The sequence below is a fragment of the Gymnodraco acuticeps genome, unplaced genomic scaffold (assembly GCF_902827175.1).
Source record: "Gymnodraco acuticeps unplaced genomic scaffold, fGymAcu1.1, whole genome shotgun sequence".
NCBI classification, from domain to species: domain Eukaryota; kingdom Metazoa; phylum Chordata; class Actinopteri; order Perciformes; family Bathydraconidae; genus Gymnodraco; species Gymnodraco acuticeps.
In genome coordinates, this window is record NW_022992223.1 from 272,137 (window position 1) to 297,043 (window position 24,907).

At 41.0% G+C, this 24,907-nt stretch overlaps 2 protein-coding genes across 5 annotated transcripts; one reads left to right on the forward strand and one right to left on the reverse strand.

Annotated features, from left to right (window-relative positions):
• Positions 1-3,406: 3,406 nt before the first annotated feature.
• On the reverse strand, positions 3,407-6,951 carry si:dkey-226l10.6 (zinc finger protein 615). Of its 4 annotated transcripts, none has more exons than XM_034206078.1 (2): positions 6,799-6,951; positions 3,407-4,613 (listed from the first exon to the last, which is right to left on the reverse strand). In XM_034206078.1, the coding sequence occupies exons 1-2, from the start codon at positions 6,799-6,801 to the stop codon at positions 3,555-3,557; spliced, it is 1,062 nt and encodes a 353-aa protein (XP_034061969.1). In that variant the 5' UTR covers positions 6,802-6,951; the 3' UTR covers positions 3,407-3,554. The 4 variants fall into 4 exon arrangements, with proteins under 4 accessions (XP_034061969.1, XP_034061967.1, XP_034061968.1 ...); XM_034206076.1 differs by having other exon boundaries at positions 5,823-6,909; XM_034206077.1 differs by having other exon boundaries at positions 6,608-6,908.
• Positions 6,952-7,323: 372 nt separating this feature from the next.
• Positions 7,324-12,186, forward strand: eif1axb (eukaryotic translation initiation factor 1A X-linked b). Its single transcript, XM_034206080.1, has 7 exons — positions 7,324-7,521; positions 8,591-8,674; positions 9,881-9,984; positions 10,184-10,234; positions 10,692-10,773; positions 11,071-11,162; positions 11,485-12,186. The coding sequence occupies exons 1-7, from the start codon at positions 7,506-7,508 to the stop codon at positions 11,488-11,490; spliced, it is 435 nt and encodes a 144-aa protein (XP_034061971.1). The 5' UTR covers positions 7,324-7,505; the 3' UTR covers positions 11,491-12,186.
• The last annotated feature ends 12,721 nt before the right edge of the window (positions 12,187-24,907 follow it).

Consider the following 24,907-nt stretch of genomic DNA (forward strand, 5'->3'; position numbering starts at 1 on the left):
GATAATATTATACATGTTAACCCCGTTAGCAGGTGTTTGTGTGCTTGTTAGCTTAGCCTGTTATGTAGCTTATTAGCCAGCTAAGGACGTAACCCTTTATACATATATACAGTTTAGTTTATGATTCAGCCTTGGGTAAGACTGTTATACTATATGGCTATGACGCCCATAATGCTAAACGGGAGCAAATGTTAAAAGGGGTGGGCCGCCGGAGTCCACGCCGCCGAAGCTAACGGGGCTGCAGGGTGCTAGCTCGCTAGCGCGTCCCGGCGGCCGTAGCTAGCACCCTGGGGCTCCGTTAGCTTCGGCCAGCGGCGGAGTCCGGCGTTATAACTGGAGATCAAGGAATGCATCGTAACGCGGACTTGGTTCGCCTGCAGCCCGCTGTAGTATTAGCTAAATAAATGATGCTGAGCAAGGCTTATTAAGCTGAACACCGCCACAATTATTCTGCTATGTATCGGTACTTATTTTATTAACGTGTATTCACAAGCATTAAGAATAATACCAAATAGCTAATTATCTTGCAGATTGTCTCGTTTGATTATGAATGTAACGTTTATATTGTGGAACTACACTGTTTTATCAAAACCAAAGTGCCACGCAGTGACTTGGTATGCATGTATTTCAGCAGGAAATGTGCAACCTAGATGACATTTACCAACACAGACTATATAGAAATATTTTTATAGTTCATGCGTTACTAAGTGAATATGGCATTAACCTTCCTGTTGTCTTCGGGTTAAATCTGACCGATTTACTACTTTCATCAATCATGTTTTACATTCGATTGATACTGAGAGCATGTTAGCTTAGCTTCTTAGCCTGAGCTAGGACTCGAACGTCACGCTCGTTGGCAGCAGGTCCCGCCATGGCTCCGCCTCTTTGCCCTTATTTGGAGAAGGCGGGAGTTAGACTCTGACGACACCGTCGAGCCGTTAGTGGCCGACTCCGCCTACTAAGGGCTTCACGGCAACTCTGCAGAATCCTATGGGTGACGTCACGGACCCTACGTCCATTTATATATACAGTCTATGGTAAGAACATGTTTTTATGAACCACACAGCTTCCGGTCTTCCTCGTTCCGACCGGAGAAAAAGACGTGCTGCAGGCAGTAGAAATACATTGCTTTTAAAATCGTGCTGTGCAACACGAAAAAAAGAGGCAAATCGTGTTGGTGAACACGAATCAATAGATTAAAAATCGTGTTGGTGAACACGAAATGCCGTGAGACTGAGTTGGACAGGCAGGTAGGCCATCCAGTTATTTTAGCCGGGCCGGCTCAGATGATTGGTCGTGCTTTTTACAGCGCCACGGCTTCCACAGATGACGTTTTATGTATTTATTGTCAAAGCATTTAATGTATTTATTGCTATCGGGATGTTAAGAGCATTCCATGGAATATAACAAGTGTTTCTGAAGTGAATTACCTACCCCACCTTTAAGTGGTTTTATGCAAGATGACACTGAAAACTAATGTCAATTTGATATTACAGATTTTTCTAAAACATATTCGGTGCTTACAAACGAAGCATTATGGTGAGTGAAATAACGCTGATTGCTAACAAGTGGTCTTTTATTTTAATGTGAAAAAATTATATTTTTAACTAACAAATTACCAAGATGTAATTACATTTACTATTTTGCATTTCCAAAAAGAAAGAAAACATCCCCTTTTAAAATGTTTAAAATATTTGTTTGTCTTTAATGTGTCAAATCTTGTTGTTTAATTCCTTTTTTACTTCCATTTTAATTTCAAGTCATTCATGTTTAAATCCACTGTGCTCAAAAATAAAGCTTTTTTGTAAAAAGGACACAATCTGGATCATAGCTTTTTTATTTTCAGTCCCATTTATTACAAATTATGAGCTCTACTGCCGTTTCAGTTCATTTCTATTAAATCAGCATACAAATAATGTTTACTATAATATAATAATACTTCTCCTGTAGCTCGAACGCTGCTGAGTATCACAGAATATACATGCATCAACTCAAATACAGCATTAACACCAGCTTCTTTTACAATTGATTTATTGCTGTATCACCAAAAGTGATCTGGATTCAGCTTCTCAAATGTAAAGATTGTTTAATATCATTACATATCATATAACTTGGTCAAACAAAACCACAAAACTTTAAAGGTCCCCTATTATACCGTTTCTCCTCAATCTATTATAGGTCTCAGATATATACAAAACATGTCTCTGAAGTGTTTGGCTCCAAATACCCAACAGATCATTGCAGCATCCCATAATCCCCTCTGTTTCAGCCCTGGGGTTACCTTGGTTGGTGATTGGCTAATGGTTACACAAGCCAAAAGAATCGCTATGACATCATAAAGTGGCCAAAATCGGATCAGCTCATTTTCCGTTTTTATATAAATGGATCAGGACAAAGAGTGATTGAATATTTTTTCCTGAAACTTTCCGAATCTGAAACAGGGGACACGTTTATGTATAAAAGACATGGACAAGTGGATTTTGCATAATAGGTGACCTTTATTAAGGTATTTTTTTCATTTCTTCAGCAATTAATCAACGAAATAATTAATATATGAAAGTAAGTCATATCCGGGAGGGATATGAACCTCTTCATTGGATTCTTAGCAAGTAAGCAATCAAGCGTACACCTGCACCTGCCAATTGCCTGGTCAAGTTAGATGCCGCCTATCACAGTGCACTGAGATTTGTGACAAACCGTAAAGCATTAACCCATCACTGTACCCTGTATGCAAGGGCTGGTTTGCTTTCACTAACTGTACGGAGGCTCAGTCACTGGTACATTTTTATATACAAAGCCATGTTAGGGAAACTTCCATCTTATATCTGCTCCCTGATCTCACGGAAAATTTTAAGTGGCTACTGCCTGAGATCAAATGCTGTGGTTTTATTAAATGTGCCAACTGCTAGGACTGTCTTAGGGAAGACAGCTTTTAGATGCGCAGCTCCTGTCTTGGAATAGTCTGCAAATTAAATGGAAACTGAACAATCTAGTGCCACTAAATGTTTTTAAAGCTCGGTTGGATGCTACTCAATCGGAAGCTATTGGTACCTGTTTATGTGGATAATTATGTAAATGATACTGTATGATGTCCTTTTGTTGTTCTATTTATGTTTCATGTGGAACTACTTGAGCAGGTCTCCCTTGAAAAAGAGATCAATGATCTCAATGGGATTTATCTGTATAAATAAAGGTTTGAAATGAAGCGTAGATCCCAAAGTGTCAAATTATTCTTTCAAATAGAGCTTAAGCTAGACCCTGTCTTAAAAACTGCATTGTGACACTGATGATCCTTAAGCTTTGCCAATTTAGAAAAATAACCCAAAGACATGTTGTCCATAGTTGCCAGAAGATATTAATAAGTAATATCTTCTGGCAATAAAAAGAATAAGCATAGATTCCAAAATGTCAAACTATCTCTTTTATTCGAAAATAAAAAACAAAACAACTGTTTCCAAAATATCAATTCACAGCTGTTAAAGATGCATGAAGAAAGGTGGCTAAGCTTGTGCTGCTTTAGTCCTCAAACACTGAGGGAAATAAAACAAATAGAGTCAGAAGTCAGAGTCGTCTGTGGCGGAGTTATCGTCGCTGACGGAGACTCCGAGTTCCCTCAGGTTGCTTTCAGGCTCCAGCAGGTTGTTCCGAGACTCCTGCAGCTTCTTCTCCCTCATGTTGTCGTTCCTGATGTGGACACTCAGACCCCGCTCTGTCATCTCGTAGATCTGACAGCGGGCGCAGTAGTACGGCGACACTCCGACGTGCCTGAACTGATCGGCCAGGTAGGACGTGAGCGACAGGAAGCCTTTGTTGCAGATGTCGCAACGCGGCACGACGCCCGGGTGCTCCTGCTCCAGGTGTCTCTTCAGACCGAGCTTGGCCCCTGTGTACCCCGCCTTGCCCTCCTGCGCCTTGCAGAGCAGGCAGGTGAACACAGCTTCCTGATTGGCGTGGCGTTTGGTGTGTGAATCCAGATCCGACTGAGTGCGGACCGACCGCTGGCAGGTGGTGCAGAAGTACGTCCTCCCCCCAAACTGGTGCGTGTGTCTCAGATGCACGGCCAGACCGGCAGCTTTCTTGAAAAAGCGTCCGGGTGACGGGCAGAGCTTGCACACCAGCTGCTCTTTATCAGAGTTCATCCTCATAATGTCCCTGTAGTCCTCCCCAAGCTCAAGCAAACACTTATTACTCACCACCTCCTCCTCCTCCTCCTCTAGGTCCCTCTTCCGCCGCAGCCTCTGAGGTCTAGAGGGTTTGGACATCACGCTCTCTCTCGCCGCAGCATGTGTAACTATCTGCTTTTTGGTGGGCAGTGGTTGATCCACAGACATGGTGAACTGGTAGCTCTCTCCCTCCTCTTCGGGGTTTGAGTACTCAATGACGTAGACGCCGTCGTCCTCGTCGTTAGCCTCCTCCTCAGTGGGAATGGAGTACTCCACATCGTAGCACGCCACGGAGTCTTTATCCTCCGCGATGTGTGTGTCGTCGATCCTCACAACCGTGATCTGATCCAAGCTGCTGTCACAGTCCCAATTTATGTTTCCTTTCACCCCAGAGGACGAAGTGGACTTTCCTGCAAGCCCACCCGCAACCGCAGGGTGTTCAGAAGACATCTAAACATGGGAAAAATAGATACATTATTATGTTTTCAGGCAACAGATGAACTCATATCCAACAGATCATGCATTATGTTTTCTAACTATGTTGATCAACAGGAAAATATTGTGCAACTATTTGGTGATGAATTAACATCTGAATCAATCCTTTTTTTAAAGAGGTGAAGTAAAGTCACTGGTTACAGCATCTTAAATGTGAATGTGTTCTGGTTTTATTCTGAGTACCTTTGGGTTTGAAACAAACATTTTTAAAAGATGTCCGTCTTTAATTTTTGGGAAATTGTTAACTATTTTTCACTTTTATCAGATATTTCATTTTGTGTTTTCAGTTTTTTTCATGCAATTTCAAATGATCACCTTTTCCTTTCTATTGATTCAATTATATACCAATGTTATTTAGAAAACCTGAGCAGGTTTATGTTATGGAATATAATGCTTAAAAACACATGTAAGATACAAATTATAATATGCCACAACACTATCATCTTTCTTCCCTTCTTTAGCTAAACAATAGAGAACAGAAAACACCTACAAAACCATAGATATATATAAACACTAGATGACTCACCCGCGCTGCTGGCCAATGGAGACCGACGTTGCCACATGGCGGCCATCTTGCCACAGGCAGCTCGCTCATTCATAACATTGTGTCTATGGTGCACTATTGAAATAACCATAGCTTGCTCAATTTTCAACCAATTTTAAAACGGTTTGGTTTGTTATAAACATCAAAGATGTAGTTATGATACTGCATACTTATAATCATGGAGTTTTTTTTCAACATGTCTTGTTGTCTCCTGAATCATAGCCATGATAACAACGTTTATAATAAACCAAACCGCTTGTAAATCAGTCAAGATTTAAGCGAGTTAAGAGTATTTTTGTGCAGATCACTCACCTTTAAAAACAGCTGTAGCAGTTTGTTGACAGTGGCAAGATGGCCACCGGTGAGCTACGCTGGCGACTCCCCCTTGAGCCATCTAGCCTTTATATATCTATCTATCTATCTATGTACAAAACAACCATAATGGAACACAAATAAACAAGTTAATAAAAAACGTTATATTTGTTTATGTCTTGTGCGCATTAATCTTTAGGTAACAAATGTAGAAGAGAAAAAGTACAAAATAACTATGTAAAAATAATTTGCAAGAGAATACTCTGAGGTACTTTTACAAAGTAAAGTACTTTTGCAAAGTAAAGTACCTCAGATTTTCTGACCGATCCTTGACCATCACTCCCGCCACCGGCTGCTGCTGCTGCTGCTACCGGAGCTGATAAAGAAGCTGGGTGTATAGACGGAACCGCACTAGCTATCAGCCTCACACGGTCCTGGCTTCGATATCCCATCCTGAACTGCATCAGATCACCTGCCTCATAATCCTCCTGTCTAAAATGAGCGCCACAAACGACCGCGTTTTTCGTCGCAGATGCGGTAGTGAAGTCCCGTCTCTTCGCCTGCACAAAACGCACCCAGGAACTAAAGCTAGCTGCGGTCCTTTTCCTGTTAGGGAAATTGTGGACTCGATATCCTGACAAGCTGGAGTTTGAGCAACCAGCACAAACACAATGGCTCACCATGATGTAAAACTACCGAAAAAATACCAGCTCACTAAATCACAACCGCTCAAACCAACTACTAACGGGGCGCGGTTGCTCCCCTATGTGAGGTATTATGACGCGTTTGACGTATGACGTTTAAAAAAAGTTGTTAGTAGCAGAGCTCAAAACGGCTACTTTCCCCTCTGAATTCCAGCCCTTATGTCTCGTAAAACATGTAAAATCCTGCCTTAACTTTTTTTATTGTAATTTTCAGGCAAGGTTAAGCATAAATGCAGTAAAAAAATAAACTCTGCAAGTTGCTCTTTAAGTAGCCTTCAGCACAGTACGTTGTTGCTAATATGGAAAACGCCGCATATAATATCCAGTTGTATTTACCACAAAGAGAAGCGGCGAAATGTATGTTATCTATAAAATACATTTTAACTCACCATTGTCCTGCTAAAGCCATCACAGACAAACTTCGTTGTGCTGAAAACAAAACTGCAGCTAGCTTAGCAACACGCTAGCTAACGTGACTCCAAGTTAACAGTCGAATACATATCACCTTTTATAACTTTGCGTCACTTTGCTATTTTAATGCAAAAACACAGAGGTGAAATGCACTTCTAAATGTACAAACCATGAGATAATTGAGCTGTGTGCGTTGCAGGAGGGTTAAAAAGTCCCGTAGCTCAGCTCCTGCAAAATGTTAAATGTTGTTCTGGGGAAATAAACACAGTAAAGGCTCAGCGCAGCGAGTTCCTCCCCCTGCTGGCGCGGAGGGATACATCGTTGCAATGAACAGTTATTGTTAAATGCAGGGGAATCTGATATTGATTAAAAATACATGTTGGAAGTCATTATCATTCATTGGTGGATGAAGTATTCAGCATTAATACCACACTGTAGAAATACTCTTGTTATAATTAAAATACCTGCATTTAACAAGTCAATATTACTTTAAATGTAGCCCTTTATAATTTAAAGACAATGAATTGAAAAATAATAATTAGACCAAGTGTCAGGCTATCTGTTTCCTCATTTGATGGTGAATTGTGTGTATTTGGTTAAGAACCAGACAACGTCACTTTAAAAAACAGTTTTAAACAAGTTTTTGGGAGTTCTGCAGGCGTTTGTCTCTGTAACAATCACCTTTTACAATAAAGCAACGTGGTTTTGAATGTCTTGGAAGGCGCATGCGCAAACCGGCGGAGCGAATCAGCGGTGACAAGCTAGTTTCTTGGTACGGTTCAGTCAATTTAGAACTGACTGTTGTACACAGTTCTCGTTTATTAACTGTACGTCGTTTCTACGAGCAGGATTAACGTGACCAAGGCTTAAAAGAATATGCCCAAGAATAAAGGTAAGAGACGGAGGAATAGTGTGTCTGTATTGTTGATTGTCTGTCGAGTCCGCCGTGAAGACACGCAGTGAAAACGTGACACCGACCAGCTAACGCTAGTTAGCATCAAGATTTTCTAATGCATTTTATTTTATCTTTTATTAACACGGAACTATAAGTATTTTTAATTAAATGTCACGAGTTTCTCTGTGTAACTAACTATGTAAACATACATTCGGCTGAGATAATGATGAATTTAGTCTAGGCTAAATTAAGTTGTTAAACACTTTGTGCCTGCCAGCCGGCTAATGGCTAACGTGCTTAGCAGTTTAATACCGTTGCTAGCTAAGTAGCTAGTTGCTCACCCCACCCTGGTGAGGCCTGTGACTGCTGCGACTTTAATTTCACAATAAACAACTAAAACGCCAACATGGTATCTTTGTTCCTGGATTTTAAACTACTTTGATCAATCTAACGTCTTTAGAATGTCGCCTATATGTGTTTACTAGCAAGGCAACCTAAACGTTGTTCTTCCTGTCCCCTGGTACTGTTATATTACTATTTTATATCATCTGATTGTTATTACTAATGCTTATTTTTAATTATGAACTAATGATTATTTTCATCATGGATTCATCTGCTGGTTATTTTCTCTAACCAAGAACAGATTAATTTGCTTTAGGTTTCAACTTTCCTTGTGTAAACACAGTAGATTAGTTTCGTTGTAACTGAAATATCATACTCTATAATATCTGATATATTTGATGTAAACATAGTTTTTTTTAAGTCACTAGCTGGCAGATTAGTGCGGTTGAGGGTAATGTTAATTATTCTCTTCTAACTGGTAGTTGTGTACAAAGAGACAATTATCTTTTAAATGTGTGTACTAGGTAACATTTTACCCGTGTTGACACTAGTGTTTATCACAATAACCACTTGAGATTGTGGAGAAAATGTGTTTATAAAACGTATGAGAAGTAGCTGTACCTAAGAGCTAACTGATACACTTTCCCCATCCTCAGTGAGAAAAAAAAATGTATTATATAAATGGATAACATTAATAACCATCTTTTTTTTTCTATGTTCCTAGGAAAGGGAGGAAAGAATAGGCGACGTGGAAAGAACGAAAATGAGTCTGAGAAGAGAGAACTGGTGTTCAAAGAGGACGGACAGGGTGAGTACTGTTTCTTCAGGTGATGGGGTTATTGGAGCCAGCTGCTTCCTGGACAATGGCACCAAAGGTCCATCTTTTTGCCAGGGGATGTGTGTTTGGTTTGACTTATAAGCAAATCCAGGACACAGAGTTAAACTGTTCGCATTTGGTCTGAATAACTCAATATGGGTCAACTGCAGTAACTGAAGTCACTATCCCTGTTGGTAGATACAATAAATCTTGTTAGTAATTTACATCGGATAAAAACAGGGGAAATCACCCATCTGAGTAAATCCTTGACGTTAGTCTATAATCAGAAAAAGTGTTGTAAATGTAAACATGATCTAATCATCGATTTTCTGCAAAAAGGGCAAAACAAATGGCTGATTCCAGTGTCTCAAATTTGTTTTGGTTTTCCTCCATGATATTGAGTATTTTAAGCCGTTGGTTGCACAATACAAGCAGTTTGAAATCCTAAGCTCGGGCTTTAAGAAATTGATTAAAATAAATAAACGTATAGACTGAAAACCTCAGAGTTGTAGGTTGACTGAGTGTTAATGAAGATGAAAATGTGTAACCGTCATTCATTCAGCAAAAAAAAAGTGTTCTAAACTGACGGGCTGCCACAATTGTATACTAATGAAACTAGTCGTTAATTTTCAGTTTCACATGTGTAGCTTTAACAACAATGCAGCAGTTTAGAGGAATCTGATTACATCTAATAAATAATAAAAACATAACTTATATATTCAGTTGACTACAATTAAGAATGCTTAGCCCAACTTGAAACAGACACTCAGCAGTGAAGGTTTTTTGTGCACGTTGTCACTGAGCGTCTCATTAGATGGTAGTAACCCCCTGCAGTCAGTGTTCAGATTGTCTGCAGTGCTCGCTGCTGCCAAAATCTCTGGTGGCAGGAGAGTGAGCTTAATGTGTGGAACATTTATACTACCCTTTTTTTGGGGACCATACTCAATTTTTTAATTTTCTGTGCCTTTTTTTGTTTCGTCGGTAAGGATAATCAAAGTTATGAACATTTTAATTGAAATGTACGACTTATTGCGAGTGTTTTTTTTCTCAATATGATAAACCTATACCATCCCATAATCACTTAGTGCCTGCTTGTTATTCTTGATAGAACAGTAACTTTGTTCATGTAATCTCTCATTTTAAGGTTGTTTTCTTTAGTGTATTTTCTTTGACCCTCCTCTGTCTCGTCTCTTCCAGAGTATGCTCAGGTGATAAAGATGTTGGGGAACGGGCGTCTGGAGGCCATGTGCTTTGATGGAACCAAGCGGCTCTGTCACATCAGAGGAAAACTCCGAAAAAAGGTAGGAATGTCCCGACAGTCCTCTCGCACCTTTTCCCCCGACCAGCACACACAGGAAACCTCCTGACGGGATGCTGAGTCGGTGTGTTCTCAGTGGTCAGTGAGCCGCCCGTAATGTGTCTGCATGGAACCCATTGAGGGTCACAAAGTGCAGAGTGTGACAGCGGGTGGGTAATCTCTGATCTGTTTGTTTCCTCCAGGTCTGGATTAACACGTCAGACATCATCCTGGTGGGACTGAGAGATTACCAGGTGTGTATTTCCCTCACACACAACACAGATACGAATAAAGACAATATACATGTATATAATGCTTGGATAACTCTCACTATGAAGACACCACGCGTCTTATGGCTGTCTTTTAGGATAATAAAACACTAACATTTCTGCTGCATTTAACCTTTTATGGGTTCTAAAGTTAATGAAGGAACCGCTACTAAATTACGGTTACAGTTGAATATCATTTTTGATTTTTGTCTAAGTTAATCTTAAAGAAATATAAAATCCAGTTGCTCCCTGTATATAGTGCTTATATAGTATATAGTGCTTGGAGTTTAATTTACATTTGGCGTTTTTTTTTTTTTACTGACAAAAGAGTATTCTACCTAAGCGTTAATATCGTAGTAATGTACTTACTGTCTTGTCGCTCATTTTAAGCACTTGGTTTTTATGTTTAACCTAAACATTACGTCATCGTTTTGTGTTTCAGGACAACAAAGCTGACGTCATTCTGAAGTACAACGCAGACGAGGCTCGCAGTTTGAAAGCGTACGGAGAGCTGCCCGAGCATGGTGAGTCAAACCAAAACCACAGCTGTTGGTTATGTATCTATTGTTGTGCCTATAACCTGAGGTTAACTGTGCCTAAAGCTGACCAGACTGCTGCGATTTTAAAGAACGGCTATATTGGTGAAACACTTTTTCGAGTTTCTGACTTTAAACAGCAGAGGTTCTCACTGTCTGGACCTTTTATTTAAACTTATTTTTATGTGTTTTTTTTTTTACAAATCATGTTCAGTGTTCAATCTGCTCTGTTAACATGTGTTGTATTTGCTTTCTAACTCTTTCCCTCCATCTTCCTTCTCGCAGCCAAAATCAACGAGACGGACACCTTCGGGCCCGGAGACGATGATGAGATCCAGTTTGATGACATTGGCGACGATGAAGATGACATTGATGATGTAAGCTTATCTCATTTTACAATGAACTACTCTGCGGTGTTTAATAGTGACACTATTCGTTTTTTTTTAAAAACCTTAAGTCAAATGCTTGTCAAGCAGCCGTAAAGAAGAACTTTGTCAAAAGTGAAAGGAAATCATTATCAATTGATTGACTATTGACAACCTTGACTTGTATTAAAGTAGCAATAGCACACTGTAAATAGACGGTCTATATTCATAGATCTGTGTTACTTGCAGAACAAGTTTTATGGCTAACGGCACAAGAAAGAAAATACTTGAAAGACCATAATAAAAATGAAATATTTCTGTTTTCTCTCTTCAGATCTAAAGACTGCTACTGGAGGGGGACGTTGGGATTTTACAAGAGATGCTCCAATTGGTATATTTTGAGCCGATGCACCGAACCTACAGTTCTTATTTTTCATTAAGATCAGCCTATGCCAATCCAATACGGTTTATTAAAATGTTTCAATTGATTCCATTTTGTTAATCTTCAATAAACATCTTTGTTGTTTTTAAGAACTTAAAGTGCTTTTCACGTAGGGGGGAAATCATTCTTGAAAAACGGACTCTTGAGTTTATTGTTGAATGAATGAGAAGCTGCTAGTACTTCATGCAGTTGGATTGGAGAATCAAGAGTAGGCTGATCACCAGCGTTATATTTAGGGTGAATGTCTGGATGCTAGATTTTCACCTTTATCTTTTCTTCTAACATCAATGGCAAATTAGCCATCTTCATTTTTTTTATTGTATTGTCCTTGAAACACTTACTCTCTCGACGATACCACGACTGCAAAATATCTCACACCAGATGCACCATCTTTTAAAAAATGTATTTATATTGATTTCACACTATGTGGAATTTAGCAAGAAGTACCGAATCTCAGGATTCGTCAATAAAAAGATAAACCATGTTTGTGTTTTTCTCTGGCAGTCTGTATTAATGTGGTTGTAGCCTGTGAGGCAGTTTTTGACGGTTTGAAAGCTGTTTATTAATGACTGAAGAAAAAAAATAACACTTTGAGTACGGCTCTGCATCTTTTCGTAAGCGTTTTCCACTGACATCGTTTTTTAAGATTGAAATCAAAAGAAGAAACAAAATGTATTTTTCTATCGTTTCCCTTATTTGTCTTTTCTGTTTGTTTTGAACTCTTAGCTGCTTGCTCTGCGGCTTAAACACACAACTAGAGCAGCGGTTCCAAAACCTTTCCATCAGTAACCTCAGCTCTCACAATAAGCTCTAAGAAAATAAATTATCACATGTATAGTCGTTTATTTTCCCTCCCTCGGTTTGGGAACCGCTGCTGTAGTGTACATGGAGTGAGTCGCTGTTGTTGCTGTAACAATGAATGGCTAAAAAGATGTTTGAAGGCTGGGTTTCCAATAAAGAACTTAACTCCATTAACCGGGTGTTTTTTGGACACACTTCCTGCAGGTGGCGAGCTTGAGCTAAAGTAGAGATCTATAGACCACCGGAACAGAGTGACTTTTATGATACATTAGATGGGTGTTTGGTTAATGTGGGGGATGTAGAGACAATTATTATTGGAGACTGGAACACGGATATGCAACGTAAAGACACGTCCGTCTTCAAGTCCTTCAGTAGGATTTGTGATCTGCACGGCTTCAGCCAGCTAATCACCCACCCGGGTATGTGAAACAACACAAACTACCATTGATCTCATTCTGACCTCTGACAAGTCCAGGATCTCCAGTAAAGGGGTTATAGCATGCGGGTTAACTGATCATTATATGATATTCTGTACCCGCAAAAAGCTAAAACAAAGGGCCGGCTGTCACAAAACAGTCATATCTAGAGACCTCAAAAACTACTCTAGCGAGGCCTTTAACCTAGAACTGGAGAGCCTGGACTGGTCAGATGAGCTCAGTGGTACACAAGTTGAAGAAACATGGCTTGGTTTCAAAAACAAATTCACTGCAATACTCAATGATTTGGCCCCCCTAAGAACAACCAGGATAAAAAATCACGCTGAGCCGTGGATGCACTCCGGCATACTGACCGCCATGAAAACCAGAGACAAAAAATGCTCTGAGTTTCATAAAAGTCAGTCAATGCTTTCCAAAGCACGAGCAGTGAACTAAAAATTGAAAGAAAACAGACTAAGAAATGACGTAAGCTCCATGATCAAAACTGCCAAAAAGAATTTCATCAATGTCAAAACTGAGGAAAACAAAAATAAACCCCGTGAACTTTGGAAATTACTCAGCTTGGCTGCAGTAAAAAACTCAAAAAGAGATTTTCTAACTTAAACATAAAGACAGATAACAGGCTCATCACAGACAAACTGGATGTGGCCAAGTACTTGAACATTTTTTTCACAAACATAGCCACAACTCTTGTAAATAAATTACCCTCCCACTCAGGGCTTTTTGGGGTAGATCACATCATGACCTACTACAAAAACCTAGGGGTACGCAAAGATGATTTCAGTCTAGCAAGGGTAACAACAGCAGAGGTACTCATTAAACTGAGCGCCCTCCAACCTAACAAGGCCACTGGCCACGACAATATCCCCTCCAAATTCCTCAGAGACACAGCAACCGCCATCTCACCAGTCATAGCTCACATAATTAACCTCTCCATAAAACAGGGAAAAGTACCCAAAGACTTCAAAATTGCAAGAGTAACCCCCCTGCACAAAAAGGGCAGCAAATTGGACCCAGGCAACTACCGCCCTGTTTCTATACTTACCTCCATCTCGAAAGTCATGGAAAAATAGTATATGAACAGGTCGAAAAGTACCTCGCGGAAAATAAACTAATCTATGAATTTTAATCTGGCTTTAGAACATCCCACTCCACTGACACATGCCTTCTTTATTTGAGCGACCACATCAAACAAGAGGTGGACGAGGGCAAGTACTGCGGCATGGTGATGCTGGACCTACAAAAGGCTTTCGACACTGTCAATCACCCCATTCTGATTGACAAGCTAAAAGCAATTGGTTTTGATAAACTATCGGTGAGCTGGATGCAATCCTACCTGGGGAGAGAACAGATGGTGGAGGTAAACGGTACTCTGTCCCCCCCCCTCCCAGTGAGCTGTGGTGTTCCACAACGAAGCATATTAGGTCCGTTACTGTTCCTAATTTATGCAAATGACATGTCATCAGCATGTGACTGCAACTTGTTCCTGTTCGCGGACGACTCAGCCCTGCTGGTCTCTGACAGGAACAGGTTGCAGGTTGAAAAAACCCTCAGCTCCGAGCTCGGCAGAATCTGCACCTGGCTCGTCGATAATAAATTATCATTACACCTGGGTAAAACAGAGTCCATTCTCTTCGGTTCGAAACATAATCTCAGCAAATCCGACGACTTCTCAGTTGCAGTGGGCGACATTATTGTCACAAGTAAGAAGGAAATTACATACCTAGGATCTATTCTTGAGGCAAACCTCTCCTGTGACAAAATGGCATCCAATGTAATAAAAAAAGTCAATCAAAGAACTAGATTCCTATACCGGATCTCCTCTCTGGTAAACAAAAACACCCTGAAAACTCTGGCAGGAGCACTCATTCAAGGGTACTATGACTATGCTTGCACGTCATGGTACCATAGCACCTCCAAGGCGCTAAAAATAAAAATTCAAACATCGCAAAATAAACTGGTCAGACTACTGCTTGACCTTTCATCTAGAACCCACCTCACCTCTGCCCACTTTGACAACCTAGGATGGCTTAGAGTAGACGACAGAGTACAGCTACTTGCAATGGGCCTGGTCTACAAGATCCACTACACCTCTATGGTACCCATGTAGGCTACATGTCAAAATTCTTCCCAAAGGTCAAGGAATACCATGACCATAACACCAGAGGGAGCTCCACAAATCATGTGAAACCCAGATTTGGCACAAAAAAGGGGGAATACACGTTTCGCAATTATGCCACATCAAGGTGGAACGCTCTTCCCACAACTGTAAAGGAAAGTAAAACTATACTTACCTTCAAAACCTCTCTTAAAGAGCACCTTCGGGGGAGAGCATTGCAAAACTGGCCCCGGTAATGGTACAAATCTCAACCTGTCGTTCAATGGACAGCTTCCCCCCCCCCCATCTATGTATATACTCGCATTTTAGACTCTGTTACTAACTGTATATCTTTAGACTTGGTATGTCTTAAATGTCCGGTTAGGATGTATTAGAACGAAATCTAAAATGAAAATTGTAAACAAGCAATCTGTATGTAAAAAAACCCACCTGTATGTAAATTGTAAATAAGCCATCTGTATGTCAAATATGTCTTATATGTCTTAAATGATATGAATTGGAAATGGGGGACCCTGATGTAAACAAGACGAAAGTCTTTCTCTGGTCTGCATCCCCTTAACAATTGTATGTTTTGAGCTGTACTGTACTGTACCCAATATACAAGCTGTTAATAAACGTTTCAATCAATCAATCAATCAAAGGCCCTCACGTTTTACAGAGCTGGATGTTGAAAGGGAATAATACAGTGGGGCAAAAAAGTATTTAGTCAGCCACCAATTGTGCAAGTTCTCCCACTTAAAAAGATGAGAGAGGCCTGTATATTTCATCCTAGGTATACCTCAACTGGGAGACAAAATGAGAAGAAAAAAAAAATCCAGAAAATCACATTGTCTGATTTTTAAAGAATTTATTTGCAAATTATGGTGGGAAATAAGTATTTGGTCAATAACAAAAGTTCATCTCAATACTTTGTTATATACCCTTTGTTGGCAATGACAGAGGTCAAACGTTTTCTGTAAGTCTTCACAAGGTTTTCACACACTGTTGCTGGTATTTTGGCCGATTCCTCCATGCAGATCTCCTCTAGAGCAGTGATGTTTTGGGGCTGTCGCTGGGCAACACAGACTTTCAACTCCCTCCAAAGATTTTTTATGGGGTTGAGATCTGGAGACTGGCTAGGCCACTCCAGGACCTTGAAATGCTTCTTACGAAGCCACTCCTTCGTTGCCCGGGCGGTGTGTTTGGGATCATTGTCATGCTGAAAGACCCAGCCACGTTTCATCTTCAATGGCCTTGCTGATGGAAGGAGGTTGTCACTCAAAATCTCACGATACATGGCCCCATTCATTCTTTCCTTTACACGGATCAGTCGTCCTGGTCCCTTTGCAGAAAAACAGCCCCAAAGCATGATGTTTCCACCCCCATGTTTCACAGTAGGTATGGTGTTCTTTGGATGCAACTCAGCATTCTTTCTCCTCCAAACACGTCTAGTTGAGTTTTTACCAAAAAGTTCTATTTTGGTTTCATCTGACCATATGACATTCTCCCAAACCTCTTCTGGATCATCTAAATGCTCTCTAGCAAACTTCAGATAGGCCTGGACATGTATACTGGCTTAAGCAGGGGGACACGTCTGGCACTGCAGGATTTGAGTCCCTGGCGGCGTAGTGTGTTACTGATGGTAGCCTTTGTTACTTTGGTCCCAGCTCTCTGCAGGTCATTGACTAGGTCCTCCCGTGTGGTTCTGGGATTTTTGCTCACCGTTCTTGTGATCATTTTGACCCCACGGGGTGAGATCTTGCGTGGAGCCCCAGATCGAGGGAGATTATCAGTGGTCTTGTATGTCTTCCATTTTCTGATAATTGCTCCCACAGTTGATTTCTTCACACCAAGCTGCTTACCTATTGCAGATTCAGTCTTCCCAGCCTGGTGCAGGTCTACAATTTTGTTTCTGGTGTCCTTTGACAGCTATTTGGTCTTGGCCATAGTGGAGTTTGGAGTGTGACTGTTTGAGGTTGTGGACAAGTGTCTTTTATACTGATAACGAGTTCAAACAAGTGCCATTAACGAGTGGAGGACAGAGGTCTGTGAGAGCCAGAAATCTTGTTTGTTTGCAGGTGACCAAATACTTATTTTACCGAGGAATTTACCAATGAATTCATTAAAAATCCTACAATGTGATTTCCTGGATTCTTTCCCCCCATTCTGTCTCTCATAGTTGAAGTGTACCTAGGATGAAAATTACAGGCCTCTCTCATCTTTTTAAGTGGGAGAACTTGCACAATTGGTGGCTGACTAAATACTTTTTTGCCCCACTGTATGTACATCCAGGTTCCATTTCTGTCATTAGAGAAATAACTTTATTAGCTGATGTGTCCTTGAGCAAAGAGCTGAGTCCCATGCAGCTCCTGAGCCATCAGGTGTGTTTTTATTTCTGTGTGCTTCCCAGGGGCGTTTCCTGGACCTGGGAACTTTAGGGGCTTAGTCCACAGTGGCGGCGCCAGAGATTTTCTTTTGGGGGTGCTGTGGGGTAGCTGGACGTTTCATAGAGGGTGCTCAAACATGTATGGCAGGGATGGGCAAATGGCGGGCCCTCGGATCAATTTAGAAAACAACGTCATTTAAAAAAAAAAAACTTTAACTTTATCTTATCGTACTGATACTACGTGATTTCGTTCGGCAGCCAAATACCGCGAAATAATCTGTGACGTGTTTTTGTGTATTGTGTTTGTTTCCCGGGGAAAAAACACTCACAAGAAACACCGGCTGTTGTTATGCCTGCTGTGACGTTAAATTACTCCGTTCTCCGCTTGTCTTTACAAGCTTCAAAGTTGTATTTATCATGAATTTGAATTTGGCAAAACGAGTTTAATATTCTAAAAGTCAAGACTGTATTTATTTGAAATCAGATGAAAACAAACTGTAACGAACCCCGGCTGATTTCGATAGAGCGGGTAACATAGCCTATGTGGATGTCAGCATGAGCAAGAGAAAGATATGAGGAAAATCGTGTTTTCCAAGAAAAGTGGGAGTCATGCCCCTTTCCCACCAGCGCTTTTTCAGCTCCGGCTCGGAGCTGGAGCCTGAAAAGCGCCGGTTTTTCCTGTTCACACCGCAGCGGCGCCGGCTCTTAGCTCCGGAATCCGGTTTACTTCCAGCTCCAAAAAATTGTCGGTCTAGAGGCAAGAGCTTCGGAGCTAAGCGGTGGCGTCGCTTACGTCTCTCTTACGTCGAGGCGTGCAGGAAACTAAACCCACCTCCCCTGAACATGGGTCGACTGTCATGCCTGCCTACAAGCAGTAGTGCTTATAAACACACTTTATAAAGTCAGGCAACACTAACCAGGCTTCGTGTGATTCTGTTTAATTGTACCTTACTTTGACCATCCGTTCACTGTTATTGATCATTGTGGAGAGAGGCAGACGTTTTGTTTTGTATTATAGCAGCTATCGGATGGAATCAATACATGGGCTGCACAGGTTTTCGTGTCCGACTATCACAAGTAGAATCATAATAAAAATACGCCGGGAAAATGTGCCTGTAGAAAACGGTTTATGCCACAATAGGATAGCAATAGCAAGTAGTCAGTTTAGCTTCGGTTGCTATGCTAACATCACCCATTTTATACCAGAGAAACTTTCATAACAGCGTTGTGATACCAAACAGCGTCAATTCAGATTGACACACATTCACTTCGCTAAGGGGAACTGGGGATATGTATCAGCTGCTTGTGTGAGTCGGACAGTGAATACTTTAGAGCTGCAGTGTGAGCTAACCGGGAGCTAACGGAGGAGAATAAACTCCAGTGGAAGAGCAGCCAACACTGCAGCGGTCGGTAAATGCTGCAGAAACACATTAATAAACAATGAACCACGGCACTCTGGAGAAAAGCATAAGGTTGGAGAAGTCGTTATTCAATTTATTCTGGCTTCGTGTGATTAAAAGCAACACGATCATCGACCCGACGCAGTTCCCCGTTGTTGTTGTTGTTGTTGTTGTGAGCGCCGTAATGCCGTTGGGGAGCAAATCAGCGATGTAAACGGTGACGTCATGACGCAGCAGTGGCAGCACCAGTCGGGTGCTGGGCGGTGTGAACAGAGCGGGAGCAGAAAAGGGAAACCGGAGCTGAACCAGAAAAGCTCTAGCTCGGAGCTAGAAAGGGAAAAGCGCTGGTGTGAAAGCCGCATTTGAGATTTATGGATACATCTCTCAACACCCATTTGAAACAGAACTGTAAACAGATTTTCTTTTTCTTTATGGATATTTTACAAATCACTCTCCTTTTAAACTGTATTCTTGTTTTACTGTCATAGTATTTCATAACAGTTTTTCCTTTATTCTCTTATTTTTTTTATAACTATAATGATCATATGAAGGTGTCTCTTGGAAAGAATATTTTACATAAGAATTGCATTCACTGAACACGGGAAATTACAATCCTGCCGTCCTCTCTAGTGTCATGATGAGGTTCAGGTAAAGCATTTAAATGTAAATATTGAATGTATTTTCTTTCACAGAAAAGCAAGAAATGCTGAGATGCTCTAATTCAGAGCCATATAATAGAAGAGTTACGACACCTCCGTTCACTCCAATGGACCACTTTTTTACAGCAATGGCGGATCGTGGAGCCTCTCAATCGTTCCCCGGAAGTTAGGGCCAAGGCGAGCAGAGCTGTAGAGTTGCAGCATAATAGACCGTTCGTGACGGACTTTTAAAGGTAAGAAGAAGTTTAAAGATTTATATTGCGGATATTATCAGTACATCTGATTCAAATTAACATGTGTATTAAAGGATGTCAGTGGATTATCCCTAAATTAGTAGATTTAGGGAACGTTTACAGATAACAGATTAAGCTAGGATACCGAAGCAAGTTAGCAACAGACGTTGAACAGCCTTTTAATTGTAAATTCCGTTCTCTTAATGTCATTTCGTCCAACGTTGTTGAATTAGAGAAGAGGGGCTTCTAAACGGGATTGTATGCGGGGGTGGAGGGAGTTAAATATTAGATAAATATAACTTTGGTGCGTGTAAGAGTGAGTGTTTTTAGCAGAGCCATATTGTGTCCTTGTGATTATGTTGATTATTACCTGTCTGTATAATGTTGCAGCTCAGCTGATTTTGGATTGATGGCAAAGGGAGAGGGACTTAAGTGAGAGTGAAAACACAAGGTAAGTTTAATACTACTGTTTTATATAAGTAAGCATACTAAACATGTATTCTATCACTGTAAAAGATGGCAAAATGGCAACAAAAAAAACTTGAGAGCTGTAACCAAGACAACATGTAACAACATGAGTAGAGACCCACCAAGGGTTTTCAAGTCCCTCTCTTACTCCATTTTGCCAACCCAAACTTCCAGGTACATGACGGGACACCTTGCTTGTTTTTGTTGTTTGCGCTCCTCTGGCTGGGTGCTGGCAGGTGGAGGGCAGTGATGTTGGCAGGTGGAGGGGCAGTGATGTTACGGGTGGAGGGGCAGTGATGTTAGCTGGGTGCTGGCAAGTGGAAGAGCAATGTTTAGTCCAAATATTTCCATTGCAACGGCTAATGGAAATGATTGCAGCTGTGGATCTGTTTGGGGGTTGCTGGATGTGGTAGCTTGGCTGCTGTTGTTCCTTTTCACCTTTTTGGATTGGCTCTTGCTTCCAAAATGGCCATCTTTTAATTTAATTTTTTTTCTGTCATTTCTGATTTGTTTGGCCTCAATTCTCAGCCTCAGCCGTATGAATCTTTTTACGAGTTTTTGTTGTACTCCACAGCATGACGGAAGCCTGGAGAGGGCCTGAGCTTCTTTCTCCAAGACACCCACTGCGTTGGGGAGCTGCATGAGGGAGGAACCAGTCTTGGTCCTAAATAGTTCCTCAATTTGGTGAATGAAGTCAAAGGCTTCTTGGGAGGGACGACAAAGAGCACCTGCCTTGAAGTCTTTCAAGTCCACTAACAAGCTGTTGTCACCAGAAGGACTCTCATCATGGTGCTCTGTTGCAATTTTGGATTTTTCACAGATGCTGGCAAACTTGATGATTTTGTGGACGATGTAGCCTGCAAGATGGAAGAGAATACATTTATCAGTTTTTGTGAGCTCAGGTGCTGCTGCTCTGTTCACCGCCATCAGCTGTTCCACTCTGACTGATGGAGTGATTTTTCGCTCCCCTGTGTCCAGGAAGTCTGCCAAAAAGCTACTGTGGTCTTCCTGTTAGCTCCCAGAGCTGATGGTGGTGAGGAACTGCCCCACAGATATGATTCTCAGTGCATGATGGAATTCCACTGGAGTTGGGACAGGAATTTTAGACCTCACACAGCTGAATGTATTTTCAAGGCAGTCTTGTGTGAACCTTGACGTTAACACAAACCTGTGTCCTTGTGTAAGCATCTCCTCTTGTATGGCCAAAATTGATGTTGTTGCCATTATCACCCCTGTTTGAACAGGCTTCCAACCTCCCTTTTGACCTATCTTTATCCCACGAAAAAGATGGACGATGTTCCGGAGGAAGGTGATGGCCTTTTGGTACTCCTCCATCTTGAGCCTGCTCAGGGCTGTAATTGGATGGTGAGATGACATCAGATCAAACCAGTATTGTCATACTGATATTTTGTACAAACTGTAAAGTCCACTGAGACAAATGTAACATTTGTGATATTGGGCTATATAAATAAACATTGATTGATTGATTGATTGAAACCAACGATCAACCTGCTCCAGGAACCACGCTGTCGTCAGGTATGACAGAGGGCGGTTTTCTTGCTGCACCATGTATTTCAGCCCAGCACTTGTAGCCTTACTGAACACATTTAGAGCAAGACCAACCTTCATCTTATCAAAGTGACTTGGCTCGATGGCTGCAGCTGAAAGATGGGGAGCTATTTTTAAGGCCATCCTGAAAGGTCAATAAGTCCTTAATGGGGACCACAGAAACCTCGTTAGAGGGGGAAGTTCTCTCTGTTAACAACATCCTCAGGAATTATGAAGACCTGCCCACGGACAAGGGCACTTTTTAAATTTTTTACCAGATGTGGGACATCGGGCATGAAATAGAGCTGCCTGTCTGGTTTTGCTGGATGTGGCACCGATGTTTTATTTTGGTCCACCCCAAAGGATTTCCACATGGCTCGGTTAGGGCTACCCATGTCGGTGGTGACATCAAGCACATGTAGACCTATGGATGCTGCCCTCTGTATTATATCAATAATGATTGGCCTGTACTCTGCTCCATTGATAGAATTGCCAGTGTAATGATATGCCACTACTTGCTTCCACCGTGTTGTGTTTCCAGCCAACATAAACACACAAGCATGTGTTGCCACCCCTGTGTGACCTGGTAAAGTCACATCACCATACAGTTTGCCTGTAATCATGTCTAACTCCACACTTGGTGTGATTGCCATTTCATCCAAGGTCAACACACACTCCCTTTCAAGGTCTGTCAATCTATCTGCCTTCAATTTTAGGAAATCAAAGACCTCTGTCAACACACCAGTCTCAAACTTAACACATTGCATCCTTCTTTGCAGTGTCCTTATTCCTGGAAGGGGAATCTTCAATTCCTGCAGAGTTTTGTAACCTGTTGGTCCGCTCGCAAATAATTTGTAAAGCCTTCTTAATTGTCTCATTGCTCCATTTCATCCCCTTTGTGGTGAGTCTGCCTAATGCCTTCAGTTGGTCTTTTGAAAACGTTTTCTTATATTTCTTGTCCCTAATTTTCATTGTTTTCTTGAGAGCTGCATTTTCCTTCCTGATTTTTCTTAGTGCAGCCTTTGCTTTTTTGGTGATTCCTTCTTGGCTTTTTAATTTTCTCTTTAATTGTTGTAATAGATCTGTTTGACTGGCTGCTGGTTCCCTCGTATGCTGACTGGCTGCTGGTTCCCTCGTATGCTGACTGGCTGCTGGCTGAGTGGGTGGTGTCCGCCCTCCCTGTCTCTCCTCACTAGCCATGTCCTCTCTTTCTTCACCCTCACTTTCCTTTCTCTCAGTCTCCTCATCCCTTCTTCCCTCAATCTTTGAGACTAATGTAAGTAGAAGACATGGCACTGTACATTTTCGAACATTTTAAATATTATACCACTTAAAAATAACAAATATTACTTTTGTTACTAAGAGTTCATACTTATTATAGCTGTGATCATGAGCTATGGGCTTTGTAGATACAGGTCCCGGGGTGAATCGTGGTGCAGGGGCCCTTCTCTTTTTGACCACAGGGCAATGCACGAAGATGGTGGGTATAGCCTCTGCTCTCAGCCTAGTCTTGCCCTTTTTTGTCTTGACAAACTGGTCTGCATCAAAATGTGCCTGCGGAGTGACTTGTGGTTACTTCACACACAGAACAACTCAGTTTTGTCTGCCCACATACATATTCCATAGTGGTTGAATACACAGTATTAGGAAACACTTTATACTTACTGGACATGTTATACTCATTACATACTGTATATACAATATGACCAAGAATGTGAGACAACTTTATAGAAATTCATATCACATCTGTTACTGATGCCATTTGTCATACTTTGTTAAACTCACAAATAATAAAGTTCCATAACTTCAGTTGGGAACAAAGACCACACCTTATCTCCCCAAGGCAATTTCCCATCCAATACAGGTAGGTGTGCTATATAGGTGTGTATAACCCTTTCTCCTGTCTGTTTATCTCTCTTTCAGCACAAGAACCAGAGGGGGATTCAATGGAGCCTGAATACCTGCACTGAGACCCTCACCCTGCACCCTGAGTCTCAACTCTCAGTGTTTTTCAAGCCTTTCCCTGTTTTTTGTATTAAACAAAACATTAAGCTTTCCCAATGGTGTGGTTTTCGTTTTGTGAAAAAGTGCAAATGCAGTGTTTGTATATAATTACCTCACATATTTTTTTGCTGTTGGTCGTGAAATTGCTCCTGCTGACTTGAGCCAGCCATTTTTCCCTCCGCTCTGTGTCAGTGGGGAAGCCGTACATTCGTACTCCTTTCTCGGAGCGATTTGAGCATCCCCAGGCAGCACAGCAAACCATGGTGGCGACTAGGAGGCAGCACAGCAAACCAGGACAACACGGAGGAAGAGGCACAGACAAACTGCATGATATGCTATTCAATGTTTATTGAATTCCATGTATTTGCAATGGATGTTCCTAAAACAACACATTTAACATCATCATCATCTAGGCTGCTGCTGCTAGTCCTTTGATAGTCACCTGTCGGTCTCCTGTCCTTTCTGAAAGCCATAAAGATGACATTAGTCATTTAGATAACTTGTGTCCTCAATTACCATGGGATTACTGAAACTACCATGAATTTAAGAAAATGGTAGACATTAATCTAATCTGAATTTTAAAGCATTACTTTAGATCCCCTCCCTCTAAATATATCAATAAACATTAGAAAGTGATGCTCCTGACTACCATACAAGTTTAAGAAGATAATATTGGTTTAAAAAAATTCAAAGCTATAAATAAACAGCAACAGGCTCTTTAACCAAGGCACTGTTAGCCTAACATGTAAACTAGTTGTTCACACTAATCCTAATATTATCACTTAATATTAGCAAATTCTATTTTATTTTTTAAAACATATTGATGTAAATACATACACATATCGATTTGTTGTATAAATATTGCAAATCAAAACCTTTATTCACTAATAATTACCAAAAATCGTAGTTCTATCTCCTGTTATCAATGCATTCACATTGCCCGCCATGAACTTCCGGGGAACGATCCTCTTCTACATGAACCACGTGACGATAACCGTTTTTGGACTTCCGTTGTCGTAACTCTTCTATTATATAGCTCTGGTCTAATTGAATAGTTACACAATTTAAATGAAAAAGGCCCTGTCAGGCTTTGGCGACCCCTAGTGGGGATTGGGAGCTAGTGTTTTGTGCCCAATGTTTCAGAGATATCTTGTCTAATTTGATTTTTTTCACAAAATGTGCACATTTTACAGGATCCTCCCAAAAAGTAAAATAAAACATGAGCTAAAAATATATAGTTTTAAGTAGGCTACAGTTTTAGATATTTTATCTTCAGTTAAG